Source organism: Saccharomyces eubayanus, chromosome VIII (genome assembly GCF_001298625.1).
Source record: "Saccharomyces eubayanus strain FM1318 chromosome VIII, whole genome shotgun sequence".
NCBI lineage: Eukaryota > Fungi > Ascomycota > Saccharomycetes > Saccharomycetales > Saccharomycetaceae > Saccharomyces > Saccharomyces eubayanus.
Genome location: NC_030983.1, coordinates 416,056 through 433,050, shown reverse-complemented (window position 1 = coordinate 433,050; position 16,995 = coordinate 416,056). Strand labels below are relative to the sequence as shown.

Below are 16,995 nucleotides of genomic sequence, written 5' to 3'. Positions count from 1 at the left end.
TATTACCACCCCTCATATACAACAGTCTGGTGTTTGATTTCCGGGGCAACTATCACACAGTGAGTTAACGGATTGATAACAGTACCCTACGTTTAGAATAGCTTAAAAATTTCAACAAATACGGTTTCGTGGTCTAGTCGGTTATGGCATCTGCTTAACACGCAGAACGTCCCCAGTTCGATCCTGGGCGAAATCAATTTTTTTACTATAACATGCTCTAGTGCTAATAAACAGGAATAATGGTAAACGAGAACTATATTATGAGTACCACAACTTATATTAGCAACTCGCTTTTTTACTTAACGACTTTAACTCAAGACAAGACGAAAAAAGATTTTCTGTATTATGCAATAAATATCGATATATATATATATATACATCTCTGAGAAATAATAAATAAAGACATTCAAACTAAAAAAACAAAGACTGTGCTGATACGAAAACCAAGATATGAACACGTCTTTTCTAAGTAGATTCGTGATTTCCAAACACTAATGAAAGATCCTTTACAGGATCGCTAGACTTACCAAGTGTGAAATCTAGAGGTAATTGATTGGAATACAATTGGTTACTATCCAGATGATCTTTGACAAGATCTGCCATACCTTTAATGAAAGTTTGGTTACCATTTAAAGATTCACATCTTTTGAATTTGTCCTTATATGCAGACTCCCCAATCACACCCAAATCAATTTCATGCAAAGTTTCAATATGGTCAGAGGTAAAGGCAATAGGGATGAAAACCAGTCCGTCAACCTTTGGGCCCAGAAATTCAGCAATGTCAGCTGTTTGAGCACCCAGCCATGGTTTAGGTCCAACTTGGGACTGCCAGACTAACCTGTAAGGATTTTTAAACTTCAAATTCTTCATGATGCTGTAGACAGTGGCTGCCACTTCAGCGGGGTATGCATCACCAGTGTTAACAACGTCCATGGGTAGAGAATGGGCGGAAAATAACAAAACCACCTTGTCTCTAATAGGTTCTGGGAACTCTTGCAATTTCTTGGTAATGTTTTCGGAGAACGCCTTGATCAGACCTTCATTCGTAGGCCAGCGATCGATAATGGACCAAGAAATAGATCTCTTGGAATCCAATGTCTTGATTTGCCTCCATAATTCATTGATAGACGACCCAGTAGTGGAGTAGGAGAAATGAGGGTACTGGGAAAAGGCCACAGCTTTCTTCACACCATCCTTCAACATTTGCTTGTAAGTCTCTTCGGTCAGTGGTTTTGCATAGCGGAATGCCACATAAGGCTTATGAGGTGCTGTTTCTGGACAAGTTTCATCCAAGATTTTACAAACTTCTGAGGCTTGGTACTCTGACCATTTACGAATTGGAGAGCCCCCGCCAATTTCCTTGTACTGCTTCTCAATCTTAGGAGTACGGAATTTTGCAATGTACTTCGCAATTGTCTTCTGGTATTTGGCACTAATGGGAATCAAGTCATTATCAGCAAATAACTGATACAAAAAATCATACGTGTCTTCCACTTTGGATGGGCCTCCCATATTCATCAAAACAATTCCTGTGGGGGGCCTGGTTTTGACATTCTGCAAGTTGAGTGTACTTGACAATGACCTTGTAACAGTTAGTTGCGACATTTTCAGGGCTGTACCTTGGGCACGAATTGTTCTAGATAGCATTCTTGGTTCGTTAATTCTCTACAGCTGAACCTCTCGATGAATAGCAAACAGACAAGAATTTTTTTTTCCCTTCTTGTATGGCCACGTTGGTTGAAAACACGGAGATTTTCACTTGTTTAGTAAGCAGAGCCATAATTCTCTTGACCGACCAAAAGAAGTATTACTACGCGAGCTCCCTCTCAAGTGCCAAATCCCCTACTGAAAAAAGCAGCATTGGGAAACAATGAGTATATCTCCCGCCATACAGGGCTTTACAGTCACATTTCTACGTCTAATCTTTTTGGTTATTGTTGCAAGATGATTAAAACTGTCTTGCGTATGCTCTATTTATCTGTAGTTATTTTTATTGAATTGCGTATATATGATCGTACTAAAACTAGCTGGGGCTTTCTCCAGACAGAGGTGGTTGAACCCTGCTCGAATTGATTGCTCAAAGTGGAGAGACTCTTTTTTAGCTGTTTTTTGTCCTGCTGTTGAGCTGTTTTGCTCCATCTGTTCAACAAAATTGCAGAGATCTTTCGAACTTCGCGTCGAAACCACAAACCATCAAAAACATCGACCATCTAAATAAAGGGTTCTTAATTGAATAAATTTTAGGCGGAACTCTCCATACAGGCACAGGTCAGATAAGAAGACAATTCGAATTCGAGAGGACTAATCGTGGTATCTTTAATCTGCTGCTGACAACTGCCAACCATGTACAATCCGGTGGATGCCGTCTTAACAAAAGTAACTACTCACTACGGGATTGATGGTTTTACTCTAAGATATGCCATTTGTCTATTAGGCTCTTTCCCTCTGAACGCTATTTTAAAGAGGATCCCTGAGAAGCGTGTTACTTTGAAATGTTGCTTTATCATCTCTATGTCAATATTTTACTTATTTGGTGTGCTTAACCTAGTAAGCGGATTTCGGACCTTGTTTATTAGCACCATGTTCACGTACTTGATCTCTAGATTCTACCGCTCCAAGTTTATGCCACATTTGAATTTCATCTTCGTTATGGGTCATTTGGCGCTGAACCATATTCACGCCCAATTCCTTAATGAGCAGACTCAAACGACTGTTGATATTACAAGTTCACAAATGGTCTTAGCCATGAAACTAACTTCCTTTGCCTGGTCATACTATGATGGCTCGTGCACCAGTGAGAGTGATTTCAAAGACTTGACTAAACACCAGCAGTCTCGTGCCGTTAAAGGCCACCCATCTTTATTGAAATTCTTAGCATACGCCTTTTTCTATTCAACGTTGTTGACTGGGCCAAGTTTTGATTATGCTGACTTTGACAGCTGGCTGAATTGTGAGATGTTCCGTGACTTACCTGAAAGTAAAAAACCAATGAGAAGATATCATTCTGGAAAAAGACAAATTCCAAAAAATGGTAAATTGGCTTCATGGAAAGTGGTTCAAGGTCTCCTGTGGATGGTTTTAAGCGCATTAGGGATGAAATACTTCCCTCCTTCATATGTTTTGGATAGAAAGACTTTCGGGCAAAGGTCCTTTATTTTCAGGTCACATTACTTATTCTTACTAGGTTTTATTCACAGATTCAAGTATTATGCTGCCTGGACCATTTCCGAAGCATCTTGTGTATTATGTGGATTAGGGTATAATGGTTATGATCCAAAGACTCAAAAGATCAGATGGGATCGTGTTAGAAATATTGACATTTGGACCGTAGAAACGGCACAAAGTACACGTGAAATGTTGGAGGCATGGAATATGAACACTAACAAGTGGTTGAAGTACTCCGTTTATTTGCGTGTTACTAAAAAGGGCGAGAAGCCCGGTTTCCGTTCAACTTTGTTCACTTTCTTAACTTCAGCATTTTGGCACGGTACCAGACCTGGTTACTACCTGACATTTGCCACGGGGGCGTTGTACCAAACATGTGGTAAAATTTACAGGCGTAATTTCAGGCCAATGTTCTTACGGGAAGATGGTGTTACGCCTCTACCCTCCAAAATAATTTATGATCTCATCGGCATATACGCAATCAAGTTAGCATTTGGCTATATGGTACAACCATTCATCATACTTGATTTGAAACCATCCTTAATGGTTTGGGGGTCTGTTTATTTCTATGTCCATATCGTCGTTGCTTTTTCATTCTTTTTGTTCAAGGGACCTTATGCTAAACAGGTCACTGCATTTTGTAGATCCAAGCAGCCTAAAGAGATCTTCATCAGAAAACAAAAAAAATTGGAAAAGGATATCAGCGCAAGTTCTCCTAACTTGGGCGATATATTAAAGGCAAAAATGGATCACGAAAAGAATAAAACACCTGAAGAAGATGAAATGAATTTAGGTATTCCGCCTATAGAATTGGGCAAATGGGACAATGCTAAAAAAGACTGGGACGATTTCTGTAATGATTATAAAGATTGGAGAAATAAAAATGGTCTTGAAATAGAGGAGAAAAATCTATCCAGAGCTTTCGAAAGATTTAAACAAGAGTTTTCTAATGCTACAGGAAGTCCAGGTGAAGGCGTGAGGAAGATGAGTTTCAGTGGATACTCACCGAAGCCCATTCCAAAGAAAGAGCAGTAGGCGAATACTGTTGACGTGTGAAACCCGATACATTACCGTCATGTTCCTTTCCTATTTCTTCAGAAATGGTTGCTGACATTACTTTTTGTTTTTTGTGTACTTTTCACATACTGTATCAGATATATGTGTAGTTATATATACGCATTTACATACATAAGTTATCGTCGAGTTTTTTACCTCTACTTCCACAGGGAAAGGATCCCTATTTGTGGGCTTAGAAATCTTCTGGATCAAATAAATCTAGATCAAGGTCTAGGGCATCTTCATTGTTATCTTCTTCAGTTTTGTCTTTGTCATCACCTGCTTGCTCAGTGTCTTTATTAGCGGCACCATTGAATATAAATGAGTCCTTCGCCGGTAAATTTTCGGGTGAATTTTCCCTGCTCTCTTTCTTCTCCTTCTGGCGTCCATTTTGAGAGAGAGTGTCATTCGGCACTTCTTCAGCTCCTTGCTCTTCTTCGCCTGGTATTCTAGTTAATTCTTTACTGTGTAATGAGGCCATAGCAAGCATACCTCTCCGTAGTGCGTCTTCTGCAGGCCATATAAAATTATTGGGACCCACCGTTCCTTTATCGAACGTTGGTGGTATTCTAGTAAACTTGGATAACTTTGTAGCGTAATCCAATAGTGCAGTAGAGTTGATTTTGGATCTCTGTTGTAAGATTGTCTTTTTCTCGAACTCCACTTGTTCTAGCATCGGTAGTGCACTCAATTCATCATGGCATTCATTCAAAATTTCTAATATCTTTCTAGTTTTAGAATCCAGTTCTTCGGAGTCTTTGTCTATTTTTCGCAAATCAAGATCAATCTTATCATAGTCAGCGAGCAGTTTGACATTATTAAACAGACTCTCGTCGGTTCTAATCAAATCCTTAGCGATTTCTAGGTTTGGCTTAAAACGATCTACTGATTCCACTAATTTACCCAATATATCTTCGTATCGGCACAAATCCTCATAAATCTGGACTTTAGAAATTTTGTGTTCACTATTCATATTTGAGGTAGCCTCTGCTACCAACGATACGGATGATGATCTAATGTGACCCATAGAAAGCTCGACCGCTTTAGTATCTTGAACGGACATGATAAGGGTATCTGTGATTTGCTGGAAAATAACTACCCTTTTAAATGCTTGATAATAACCAGACTATTTGTTCGAGGCCGGCTGAACTGTTATGAGTACTTCTTTTCGTTGTTTGGATTCTCTTTCCTGAAAACGATCGAGCTTTTTGTCTTTTTCACCACTCGCTTTGCACTACTTGGTTACTTAGCACTGTTTCTTCGCGCGTCTTTAAATCACTGACAGAATGCTCCCAAGGCTATACAAGAACGAAAGAAGGGAAGAGAGCACTATAAATAGGTCGGACGACTACATTTGTAATGCAGACATACAGATCGTTTTCTCATAACAGAATTTTAAAATCCATTGTGGAAGTTTACGTACATTTATATAAGACATTTATATACCGTCGTCTCTTCGTTTCAATATTAAGAATATRAAGAAAAGGTACTAAAAGGAATAAAAAGAGCTTGTATCATACCTTCAACTCAAACTAGCGTGGAAGCCGGAACCCTTTTCAGGGCTAGTAGCAATGCCATCATGCTCTAATTGTTTTTGAACTTCTTCCTTAAAGCCCTTTTTCCATAATTCATGGTTTTCACCAATGACATACGTAAGAGTTTTCTTCATGTAACCATCAGGGCCCAAGAAACCCAACGCTTCTATAATGTCTTCCAGCAACATTGTTTTCCCCGCGCCTCTCTCTTCGCCCACACCCGGGTGTCTTATATTTACTATATGGACATGGAAGTGGTAATAGGAGGGCTGGTAATGGACAAAAACTCTTAATTCGTCTGGATTCACATTATAATCATAGTGTTGAGGAATAATCGTCTTAATCTTTTTATTCAGTTTGATCAACCAGTCCCTATGCTTGGGACCCAAGTCTCTCAAGGATTTGATATCATCTCTGTACACAATAGCGACCAGGTATAGCGAATCAATGTTGATCCCATCCCACTTCATATCGGGTAAGATGACAAATCCGTCGTCTTTATTCCTCTCGCTGTATTCCTTGTAGACGACTCTATCATCTTCAGCGCCCTCGTAAAGAATATTGTTGACCCACTTCATCCTTTCGCTCGTACACATCTCCTGGATGAAAGGAACAACCATATTAGCATACATTTCGGGAGTTTCTCTAACGACATGTAAATCCTGCTGGTCGTAGCCCTTGATGTGGAATTGCGAGGCGGGCCAAATCAAATTGACTTTTGCGGTTGGGTTGTGTAGGATGTCTTGCTTCAAAACAGACAGCCCCCAATAGTAGATGTCATTTGAAGTCAGTTCTTTCAAGTCCGTGATACCATCCAAAAAGGAATACTCGTCTATTTCACGGTGAAAGAAAACAGGCGTGCTACGGCCACTTTGAGAAGGTCTACGAACCGTTTCATCGAATATGAAATGTGTCTTTTCTGCAGTTAATACGGCATCTTTCCCGTCTATACTGCCCAATAATGAGATGGTCTTCGTGTGAGGGTTCGAATCCAGGACCCTAACGTACTTGAATCTGCCAACTAAACTAGCCAAATCTTGAGACCCCATGCTGTGACTATGCTGTGACTATTCTTCTTCTATTTCGACTGTTATGATCTCTTACGAAAAAAAAGACATGACAAACACCTAGAACCGAAAACCTCCCTGCTTCTGCCTCTGCTTCTCTGCCTTTATACTTTAGCTGATAGTGCAACCGCCCCTTAATTTCTCCCAGGGCGCTTCGCGGCCGTCGCCATGGGCTGTCCCATGGAGTTGGCAACTAATTACTGACACCAATCCGCAGATTTAGGCAGGTTTGAAGTGTTTGGCAGGGGTGAACAGCAGGTTGGCCCGATAGTGAACAATTTGGCCATGCCCAACATAGTGTTCCGTTATTTTCTTTGAGGGCTGTTTTGGTTGTGTGCTTGAGGCTTTCGTTACTGCTCACTTATATCAATTTTTCAACATGCGGAAATATCCACTGGATGCAACAGCCGTATAGTTAAAAATCCGTCTCTCGTTATAGTATACATATTTTATTTATATCCTTCAGTGTTTCTAATGCTATGAAACAACTAGTCTTCGGTTCGGTCGAGACTAGTCTTTTTTCTAATGTGTGTCGAATAAACATTTATAGTCCGGCTGGTTCATTAATTCTTCCCAGCCAGTATTGTAAGCCGCCCAAAATTCATCTGATATGATTTGAGCCAGCCCAGCCTCGTTATTTTGTACATCGGAGTTGTCCTTGCTTGTCAACTCTTGTTGAGTGCTCCCGCTGTTGACAGTGTTATTATTATTTTGTGCGTCCGGGAGGAGCACAGCTGGCGCATCTCCCATTGGTACGTTGTTAGTTGTGACATGCAAATCATTTAAACTAGGATCGATGGGAGTATTTATGTTGTGCAATTGTTGCAACCTTGAGTTTTCAACCCTAGTTCTACATTCAATAACTTTCTTCAAAACGGTCCTGCAAATGCTTTCCATCGCAATAATGGCAACGAATGTACAAGAACGGCACATGATGTTTCTTAACTCCTGATTGTTGGAATTTAACCATCCATCAAAAATCTCTGAATAGGTCTGAAACGCAGAGAGTATATTTATGTCTTTATCCAAGGGAATATTTAAAGTGGATAAATCCCAATCAGCCAGATTTTGATCTATATTATCGGAGGATAGATAGTGTCCCTTTTCGAAAAGTGTTAAGTTGTGATAAAGAAAGGAGCAAAATACAGAGGATGCCCTTGGAAACAGAAAATTCGTGTACGCTAATGATAAAGCCATAAACGGTGATAGATTAGGACAATCAGGTGCAAAGAGTTCAGGGAAATGCTTTTTATCCAAATCGAAACACATTCTGGTTGTATTGATAACCACAGAAAACGAAACTAAGATAGTTTGCAAAATATTATTCTTCAAAACAACGCCCCTTTCCCTCGAAACCAAAAATCTCAACGAATAAAATGTTAGCAGTAAATTTAAAACTTGCAAAAGCACTTTGGTTTCGCCCAAAGGAACCTTAGATATTAAATCACTGCTAGTGAAATATGAAATTGGAGCAAATTCTGTCTCTACAAAATCTATCAGAATTTTACAGTTTTTTTCTAAATCTGGGAAGCAGCTCTTGTCATAAATTTCATCGACCATTGGCCTGGCTAGTCTCAGAAACCTTTTTATCTTACTCACACATGTATCAGATTCACCAAATAAAGTGGCCGGTAAACCATTGACTGTTTTAGTATGCGAATCATCATCGTTTTCGTATTCGTCAGCTTGAAAATATGAGGAGCTGATGGCCAAGCATCTTCCGACATTCAAAGAGACATTAAAATCAGATAAAAGAATCCAAATCCATAAGTTTTCTAGACTTTTTAAACTTCCGACAATATTTTCTTGATCCTTGTAAACTTCTCTTATATCTAGGTGTAGGCCCAGCGTAACGGCTGAGCTACACAATAAATCAACCAGACTAATCATATGAGAATCATCCCCGCATGCTAAGAACAATTCACGGTGATGGTATCTCAGCAAGATAAATTGAGCATGCTCAATGAAAGACGCCTTGGCCGTGGTAAATCCTGTCAGCATGACAACATATTTTTCAACCTCCGGTGGCGTATTCTCATAGAAATGACATATGCACAGAATCATTAAGATGACACCGATTTTGTAGTAGTTTTTATTTATTGAGAGCAATAAAGTTTCAATGGGTCTTTCACCATTCGATTGCAATTTGTTGCCTGGAAGAAATGAAGATTTGAAATCATTAATAACTTTATTTTTATCCAATACCTGATTTATGTCATTAGTCCCCCGTTCGTTACAAAAAAAGTCTGTAATGATATTTAAAGTCTGTTCATATGATGGTAGAGATTCACAAATCTGTTTTAAAACATTAGAATTGTTATTTTCGACTAATGTACTTTCTAGAACCCCAAATTCTGACATCATCGTCCATGTGTTTGCAGCTTTCCACTTGTTGATTTCGATTTTGACTTTCCTGGACCGTAATTGATTATATCTCTTCACAAACTCCACATTATCGTTGAAGAGGTACGTTCTCAAAGATGTGGGACCGTACGCTATTCTCCTACCCGAACCTTTACATTGAAAGTGGTAAAGGTTGGCATATGGGTTTCGAGCTGTTTTCCTCTTCTCCGCTACATTTTCCCTCTCCAATCCTTTACCATTTAGTTTCTTTTCCAACTCGTCGACTTTCTGCAACAATTCGATATTAGGAGTGCTGCCAAATAGCTCATCCGGCTCTATACTGTGTGTGAATTCCTGTGTGTAGAGGCAATCAGGGCGACCCCTCGACTTACAAGTTAAGCACATTGGTTTTTGCTGGTCACAGCGTAGTTTCCTTTTCCTGCAAAACGCACATGATTTGATTGGTTTCCGCCTTTTCCGCCGATTTTTGGCAGCATCCTCCGACGAAGAAATGCCCTCCTGTAAGTCACCTCTCTTGACCATTTACACGTTGCCTATCCAGATACATGTAATCGGCTTTTCCGTAGTAATTCTCGATGTCTATTCTTGCTATTTGACACCATTTTGAATTGTAGGTAATCGTTATTGACCAGAGGCGTCACCCTGCTGTCGAGCCGGGAAAAATTGCTGCAAGGGTCCTGAGTAAAAAAAAAATGGATTAACGTAAGAACGACAAACACGAACACCCGAGACTTGTATTTAGCTCTGCGAAGCTTCTTCTTAGTCGAGACGTTGGTATTTAGGATTACCAAGAACACAGGTGCCTGGTAGTGAACGAAAAAACGAGAAAGAACCACTAAGTAAATGGCAGCGCAAAAGAAACTGAGAGCTATTTTGACCGATGAAGGTGTGCTGATCAAATCACAATCTCACCATATGTTCAGTAAGCATGGTCAACTTAGAAGCGGCGATTCGTTATCTTTGTTGAGCTGTCTGTCCTGTCTGGATGATGGGACCCTGAGCTCTGACGGAGGTTCTTTTGACGAGGACGATTCCCTAGAACTGCTACCTCTTAATACTACCATCCCATTCAACAGGATTTTAAATGCAAAATATTTAAACGCTGATCAAACAAGGGCTAATAACGGAAAAACTCTTTCCGATCTTTCTCAAATCGAGAATACGGGCTCCTCATCAGAAAATGATGAAGTAGAGAACCGTAGTTTGAGTAATGATAAAGGTCAACAGTTCCAATCATCTCTAAATGAACTAAACTCATCCTCGAATAAGGATAAGTGGAACTCGAAGACGAGCAACATCACACCATCTACCGATGTTTCACGGGATGCCTCTCCAATGTTTGGAATGAGAGACAATCAACACTTGATCGAATTGACATTCGCTGTACCCAAGGGTCATGACATTGTACCACAAAAATTAACGCTATTGATAGACCACGTCTCTAAAAAATCAAAAACGAATTCCGGGTTAAATTCAAGCCCATCTGGTGTCGTGGAAGAAATCCTGGAAAAAAGTTATGAGAATTCCAAGAGGAACAGGAAGGTTTTAGTCATCATCAACCCCTATGGTGGTAAAGGTAAAGCCAAAAAATTATTTTTAACCAAGGCAAGGCCAATTCTGCTAGAAAGTGGTTGTAAAATAGAAATCGCATATACCAAGTATGCTCGCCATGCCATTGATATTGCCAAAGATTTGGATATCAGCAAATACGATACTATTGCATGTGCATCGGGTGATGGTATTCCATATGAAGTGATAAATGGACTCTACAGAAGGCCTGATAGAGTAGAAGCATTCAATAAGCTAGCTGTGACGCAGCTGCCATGTGGTTCCGGAAACGCCATGAGTATTTCTTGCCACTGGACAAATAACCCATCCTACGCTGCTCTATGCCTCGTTAAATCTATCGAAACAAGAATAGACCTAATGTGTTGTTCTCAACCTTCTTACATGAATGAGTGGCCGAGGTTATCGTTTTTAAGTCAAACTTATGGTGTTATTGCTGAATCCGATATTAACACTGAATTCATCAGATGGATGGGGTCCATTAGATTCAATTTGGGTGTAGCATTTAATATCTTTCAAGGCAAAAAGTATCCTTGTGAAGTATTCGTTAAATATGCTGCCAAATCTAAAAAGGAACTAAAGGTTCATTTTTTGGAGAACAAAGATAAAAATAAAGGATATTTGGCCTTCGAACCAAACACTGATCCAGACTCTTCACTCGATTCTTTATCTAAAAACGACAGAAATAATAGAAATGATGAGCTCTCACCAACTTTTCTTACCGAAGATAATTTTAAGCTAAAATATCCAATGACTGAACCAGTGCCCGATGATTGGGAGAAAGTGGATTCTGAGCTAACCGATAATCTAACAATATTCTACACGGGTAAAATGCCTTATATTGCTGAAGATACCAAATTTTTTCCTGCAGCTTTACCAGCAGATGGTACTATCGACTTAATCATGACAGATGGAAGAACTTCAGTCGCGAAAATAACACCAATTCTATTGTCCTTGGATAAGGGCTCTCACGTGTTGGAACCAGAAGTTGTTCACTCTAAAATTTTGGCTTACAAAATCATACCAAAAATCAAGTCTGGTTTGTTTTCAGTCGATGGCGAACGGTTTCCGTTGGAACCTTTACAGGTCGAAATTATGCCCATGTTATGTAAGACATTGCTCAAAAACGGCAGATATATTGATACCGAATTCGAATCTATGTAGAAGAATGTTGCATTCTCACTGCCAAAAAAATAAATTTCGAAGGAAAGAAACTMAATATTGATAAAGTGATAGTATATTTCTATCAACGGAGTACGGTTTATTTTTCATTTTTTTTTTTTTTCATTATACACTTACACATCTTCAGCCTCAGTTTAGTTAATTTATACATGATACATTCCACATTCAAAATTGATCTTCATTCACAGTACAGTTAAGATATATAGTTATTTAATATATCACCCATAACCAATACGATATATATATATATATATATATGAATATAGATGTACACATTGAATTAATTATTTGGAAGCGGCATCCTTTAAACTAACAATTCTATTCAAAATGACCTTATCAGCTGTACTATCTTTATCCAAAGTAAAATATCCTACTCTCATAGCTTGGAATCTACAAACTTCCTTAGCTTCCTTATCTTCCCCGACGTAAAATTCCGAATTTTTGACAGAATCAACGACCCATGGACTGTTTTTGACAACGTGGCCAAAGTTGTGTTCCATAACAGATTCTTTATAAACGATTTCACTTTCTGGATTAATATCCTTTAAGAAACCTTGAGGATGAGACGATGGATTTTCAGATTTGAACAATTGGTTGTGAACTCTAGTTTCAACAACTCTTAATGGAGAGTTGTACTTAGAAGAGACTGGAACCCATTGAATATAAGTCTTTGGTTTCTTTGGCTTCGTACCTTCTTCAACCTTATTATCATAGTTAACGTGGACTCTTATGATTTTACCAGTTTCATCTTTTTCCAAGCTTTTGAAGGAAACTGTGTGAGAAACTTTGATCAAACCAACTGATTGGTTTGGAGTTAATCTGAAAAATTCTTTATCATCGACATTTTCTGAGAAGTCTGATCTTTCGATATAGAATTTGTTTGTAAATGGTACAGTTCTCTCGCCGAATTCTGGAGTACCAGGTCTGAATGGAATAGTTGCCAATTCTTCAAAGTCGTCAGTTAAATTGTCTACAACAACTTCAACAGGATCCAAGACAAACATTAATCTTGGTGTAGTATCCTCTAGGTACTTTCTAATGGCGCTTTCAAATCTGACAACTTGAATGTTTGTAGTACTTGTTGTAACACCCAAAGTGTTAATAAATGATAAAATGGCACCAGGTGGGACACCACGTCTGCGAATAGCTTCAAGGGTGAATAACCTTGGATCATCCCAGCCTCTAACGAATTTTTCATCTACTAGCTGAGCAATCTTTCTCTTGGATAAAACTGTACCAGTAATGTTCAAACGACCATATTCTCTTTGAGCAGGTCTAAAGACATGAACTTGGTCACATAACCATTCGTAACTTTCCCTGGATAGGTAAAATTCAGTGGTGCACAAAGAATGAGTGATATTTTCCATAGAATCTACTAAACAATGGGTAAAGTCATAAGTAGGGTATATCTTCCATTTAGTACCAGTTCTTGGATGTGGAGCATTCAAGACTCTATAAGCAATCAAATCCCACATTTGTGGACTTGGTGAACCTAGGTCTTGTTTCATTCTTAAAATAGCTTCACCAGGTTTATATTTGCCATCCCTCATGTTTCTGAACTCTTGCAAGTTTAGCTCTATCGATTGATCACGATGTTTACAAGCAAATCTTTCACCACCTGGGGTACCATCTTCTTTAATACCACGTCCTCTTTTGATATCCTCCGCAGTACAATGGCAGATATAACCTTTGTTATTATTGATCAGAACTTCAGCCAATCCATATAGTTCGTCAAAGTAATCACTGGAATAAGTAATTTTCCATGGTTCGAAACCTAGCCAAGAGACCATTCTCTTGATAGATTCAAAATATTCAGGAGCTTCCTTTTCTGGGTTGGTATCATCAAATCTTAAATAGCAAGTGCCACCGTGGTATTTGGCGTAGCCGAAGTTGACCATGATAGCTTTAGAATGACCAATATGCAAATAACCATTGGGTTCCGGTGGGAATCTAGTGCGGACTTTACCACCTGTARCCTCCAGATGTTTTTTCATTAACTCTGGGTAAGCTTGTGGGTTTTCGCCGACCTTATGCAAATCACCCAAGAAACCTTCATTAAACATGGTTCTCTTTGGGCCGGTTGTGGCGGAATCATCAGAAGTTTTCTTGGCAGAAGTAGTTTTCTTTTTTTCGTTATTCTTGACCTTTTTCTTGACTAAGTCCCTTTCGTCCTTTGGGCCTAAAAGTTTTAGAATTTCTTGGTCAATAATTGGCTTAAAACTACGTGGGTCAGCCCATTTTAATTCCTTTAAGTTTTTAACATTAGCGAAAATGCCAGGTACTAGCTTGTAACGTTCCTTCATAATGCTTTCTTTATTTTCTTGAATGTATTGCATAACATAGTTCCTGACTTGATCCTCGGTGACTTCAATACCCACACCAGAGTTTTCATTCATACCGTCCACGGTAGATGCATCGCCATTAGCTTTCACATATTTGAATGCCCCATCGACTTGCAAAGACGTCTTTAAGTTACCATTGATAATACCACTAATAATCAAGTCAGACTTAGGAAGGTCAGCACCTTTTATAAGGGAAGCTAAATTGTGCACTAGTGCTCTAGTAGATTTGTTCCATTGGTAATCGGAAGGTGTCTCCTTAATCAATTTGGAAAGAGAGTCGGAAACCTTTTTATTCTTGACGATCTCCTTAACTTTATTATCTTCAAACCCAACTTGGGAAAAGAGATGAGTCAATTCTTCCACAGACGACATTTTATTAACTTTATGATACTCCTGGTTTGCTTTTCTTCGAAATCAAAGCATGTCCCCTTTCGCCACATCGATATTAGTTTATCTATCTTTAACGATGACAAATTTTTCATTCCCACAGACGCCGCCGTGCCGAGTGACCGACGCACTTTTTGTCATTTTTTTTGTCGTTGAACTATTTGCAAAAAAAATGAAATTTCAGTCTGATTAATGATTTATTATCTCCAGTTACAATTTCCTCTGCTTTACTTCAAAAACAGGAAACCAAGCTAGCAAACATGGATAACAAAACCCCAGTCACTTTAGCCAAGGTCATCAAAGTCTTAGGAAGAACCGGTTCTCGTGGTGGTGTCACCCAAGTCCGTGTCGAATTTTTGGAAGACACTACCAGAACTATTGTCAGAAACGTCAAGGGCCCAGTTAGAGAAAACGATATTTTGGTTCTAATGGAATCTGAACGTGAAGCTCGTCGTTTGCGTTAAGAAACGTATTCACGAAGCGAGGGCATCAGCTATGTCTGCCTATGTAACGAATATATCTATTTTTTTATATTTGCGCCTTTTGTTTCCTTCTATACGTCTCTTTTAAGTATTACATTACTATAATACAATAATACTAATAGCTCTATTGTTAACCTACAGTAAGTGTATTCACTGCTTTTTTCAGTGCAAAAAAAATATGATCGCGTCTAACAAGTTTTTGAATAAAATAAGCTCTTTCGCGTAGCTTATTACTTAAACGCTCTTCTGGGTTGACCAGAAACTGAACACTAGGGACCCCGATATTAGAATTTCCACCCGTACTCTAAGTCCATGACTGATGAAAAACAATCCTCTTCACAAGACAGCGACCATATGATACGAGACCCTCTGAATGGCTCACTATTTTACAAAATATCTGAATCTATAAAGAATATTGCTGATACAAGACCACAGGGCAAATACACTGTTCAAGATATCGATAATATCATAGCGTCTACATCTGAAGGCGCAGATACTGTTCAACCAAGTGTCATTAGCGCAAGTACAGGACACGACGAAGACGGCGATATGCCAATGTTTGACTTGAATGACGAAACCGATGTTGAAATGATTTCTAAGTATGTTTCGAATCAAAGAGGGTTAGGCGCACATTCAATAACGCCTTCCATGCAACAGATTGACGATAGTATACCCTCATTAAATCCGACAACTTTGAAAACAGTTTTTGTTGTGGACACAAACTTCATTATTTCGCACCTGAATACTTTGGAAACTCTGAGGTCGTTTTCAAGTACTTATCATCATTTAATCGTTGTGCCAAGCACTGTTATTCAAGAATTGGATGGGTTGAAAAAAAACTCCAATGTCATTAAGGATGGTGACACTGATAAGGAACAAGGTAGAACAATAGGCGTATTGGCCAGATGGGGTAATGAATGGATCTATAAAAATCTAGCCAATTTAGATTCTGGTTTAATGGGTCAAAAACTGAAGCAGAGATTGAACCCAAACTGTCGGAAAGATGACTCGATATTGGACTGTTGTTTGTATTTCAAAGAAGTACTAAATTGCTTTGTGATTTTGTTGTCTAATGATAAAAACCTTTGTACGAAGGCGTTGACTGAAGGTTTATTAACTGTATCTTTTAGGAAAGGCATGGATGCGAATCTAATTGCTTCAAAAGCATATGAAGAGAATCAGTTGAGATTCGGTAGTTCACCTATTCCTATCGCTGTTACACACCACGATATAATATTACATTCTCATACGCCTAATCCAGAAACTACCTCTTTGCCATTAGATGAGCTTTTACAAAATATTTTTGAGCAAGTAAAGGACACAATTTTCTTCGCCATTGACCACGCTTTGAGAAAAGAGTATGGTGAAGATATTGAATTTATTGATTACAACCCAGATAAACTAACCACAATAGCAAACGCTTCACATTACATTCATACGTTTTGGGTATCTGTCTTTTCAGATTTTTTCAAGCACTCAAAAATCAAGAAGAACGACTGGAAAAATTTACCCAATATCTTAGTATCGAAACCAACGAACCTGAATGACTTGAGAACGTTCGAACAATTTTGGGAAAATGTGTTAAATTTTCTATTCACCAAATTCACGAATGAGCACAAACAGCTACTAGAGGAACAAATTCACCGATGGCAAGCGTCTATTAATGCCACATCTACTTGAAAGATATGCTTCAAATACTCATTTTGTTGATTTTTTTAAAGTCATTTCCATAGCTTATAAGCATGCAATATATATATGTATATATACACATAGTCAAAGTCATACATACAGTTCCTTACATTTGCATACAAACACATGTAACACAGTAACAGAGGATAAAAATAACAAG

At 38.7% G+C, this 16,995-nt stretch overlaps 9 protein-coding genes and 1 non-coding gene across 10 annotated transcripts; 5 read left to right on the top strand and 5 right to left on the bottom strand.

The window, feature by feature from the left end:
- The first annotated feature begins 122 nt into the window (after positions 1-122).
- DI49_5010 lies at positions 123-196 on the top strand. Its single transcript has one exon. It is a non-coding gene; the product is annotated as a tRNA-Val (tRNA).
- Positions 197-465: 269 nt separating this feature from the next.
- Positions 466-1,647, bottom strand: HEM15 (ferrochelatase HEM15; the record flags this gene model as incomplete). Its single annotated transcript, XM_018368009.1, has 1 exon — positions 466-1,647. One exon carries the CDS (start codon positions 1,645-1,647, stop codon positions 466-468), a length of 1,182 nt encoding a protein of 393 aa, XP_018219391.1.
- A 696-nt stretch (positions 1,648-2,343) lies between these two features.
- ALE1 (lysophospholipid acyltransferase) lies at positions 2,344-4,200 on the top strand (the record flags this gene model as incomplete). The annotated part of the gene is made up of 1 exon (XM_018368008.1): positions 2,344-4,200. One exon carries the CDS (start codon positions 2,344-2,346, stop codon positions 4,198-4,200), a length of 1,857 nt encoding a protein of 618 aa, XP_018219390.1.
- Positions 4,201-4,414: 214 nt separating this feature from the next.
- Positions 4,415-5,284, bottom strand: MED4 (Med4p; the record flags this gene model as incomplete). Its single annotated transcript, XM_018368007.1, has 1 exon — positions 4,415-5,284. The coding sequence occupies one exon, from the start codon at positions 5,282-5,284 to the stop codon at positions 4,415-4,417; it is 870 nt and encodes a 289-aa protein (XP_018219389.1).
- Positions 5,285-5,743: 459 nt separating this feature from the next.
- DCS2 (5'-(N(7)-methyl 5'-triphosphoguanosine)-(mRNA) diphosphatase) lies at positions 5,744-6,805 on the bottom strand (the record flags this gene model as incomplete). Its single annotated transcript, XM_018368006.1, has 1 exon — positions 5,744-6,805. The coding sequence occupies one exon, from the start codon at positions 6,803-6,805 to the stop codon at positions 5,744-5,746; it is 1,062 nt and encodes a 353-aa protein (XP_018219388.1).
- A 540-nt stretch (positions 6,806-7,345) lies between these two features.
- YRM1 (Yrm1p) lies at positions 7,346-9,709 on the bottom strand (the record flags this gene model as incomplete). The annotated part of the gene is made up of 1 exon (XM_018368005.1): positions 7,346-9,709. The coding sequence occupies one exon, from the start codon at positions 9,707-9,709 to the stop codon at positions 7,346-7,348; it is 2,364 nt and encodes a 787-aa protein (XP_018219387.1).
- A 321-nt stretch (positions 9,710-10,030) lies between these two features.
- LCB4 (sphinganine kinase LCB4) lies at positions 10,031-11,917 on the top strand (the record flags this gene model as incomplete). Its single annotated transcript, XM_018368004.1, has 1 exon — positions 10,031-11,917. One exon carries the CDS (start codon positions 10,031-10,033, stop codon positions 11,915-11,917), a length of 1,887 nt encoding a protein of 628 aa, XP_018219386.1.
- Positions 11,918-12,219: 302 nt separating this feature from the next.
- On the bottom strand, positions 12,220-14,649 carry GLN4 (glutamine--tRNA ligase; the record flags this gene model as incomplete). The annotated part of the gene is made up of 1 exon (XM_018368003.1): positions 12,220-14,649. The coding sequence occupies one exon, from the start codon at positions 14,647-14,649 to the stop codon at positions 12,220-12,222; it is 2,430 nt and encodes an 809-aa protein (XP_018219385.1).
- A 275-nt stretch (positions 14,650-14,924) lies between these two features.
- On the top strand, positions 14,925-15,128 carry RPS28A (40S ribosomal protein eS28; the record flags this gene model as incomplete). The annotated part of the gene is made up of 1 exon (XM_018368002.1): positions 14,925-15,128. The coding sequence occupies one exon, from the start codon at positions 14,925-14,927 to the stop codon at positions 15,126-15,128; it is 204 nt and encodes a 67-aa protein (XP_018219384.1).
- A 330-nt stretch (positions 15,129-15,458) lies between these two features.
- Positions 15,459-16,826, top strand: SWT1 (mRNA-processing endoribonuclease; the record flags this gene model as incomplete). The annotated part of the gene is made up of 1 exon (XM_018368001.1): positions 15,459-16,826. One exon carries the CDS (start codon positions 15,459-15,461, stop codon positions 16,824-16,826), a length of 1,368 nt encoding a protein of 455 aa, XP_018219383.1.
- Between the last annotated feature and the right edge of the window lie 169 nt (positions 16,827-16,995).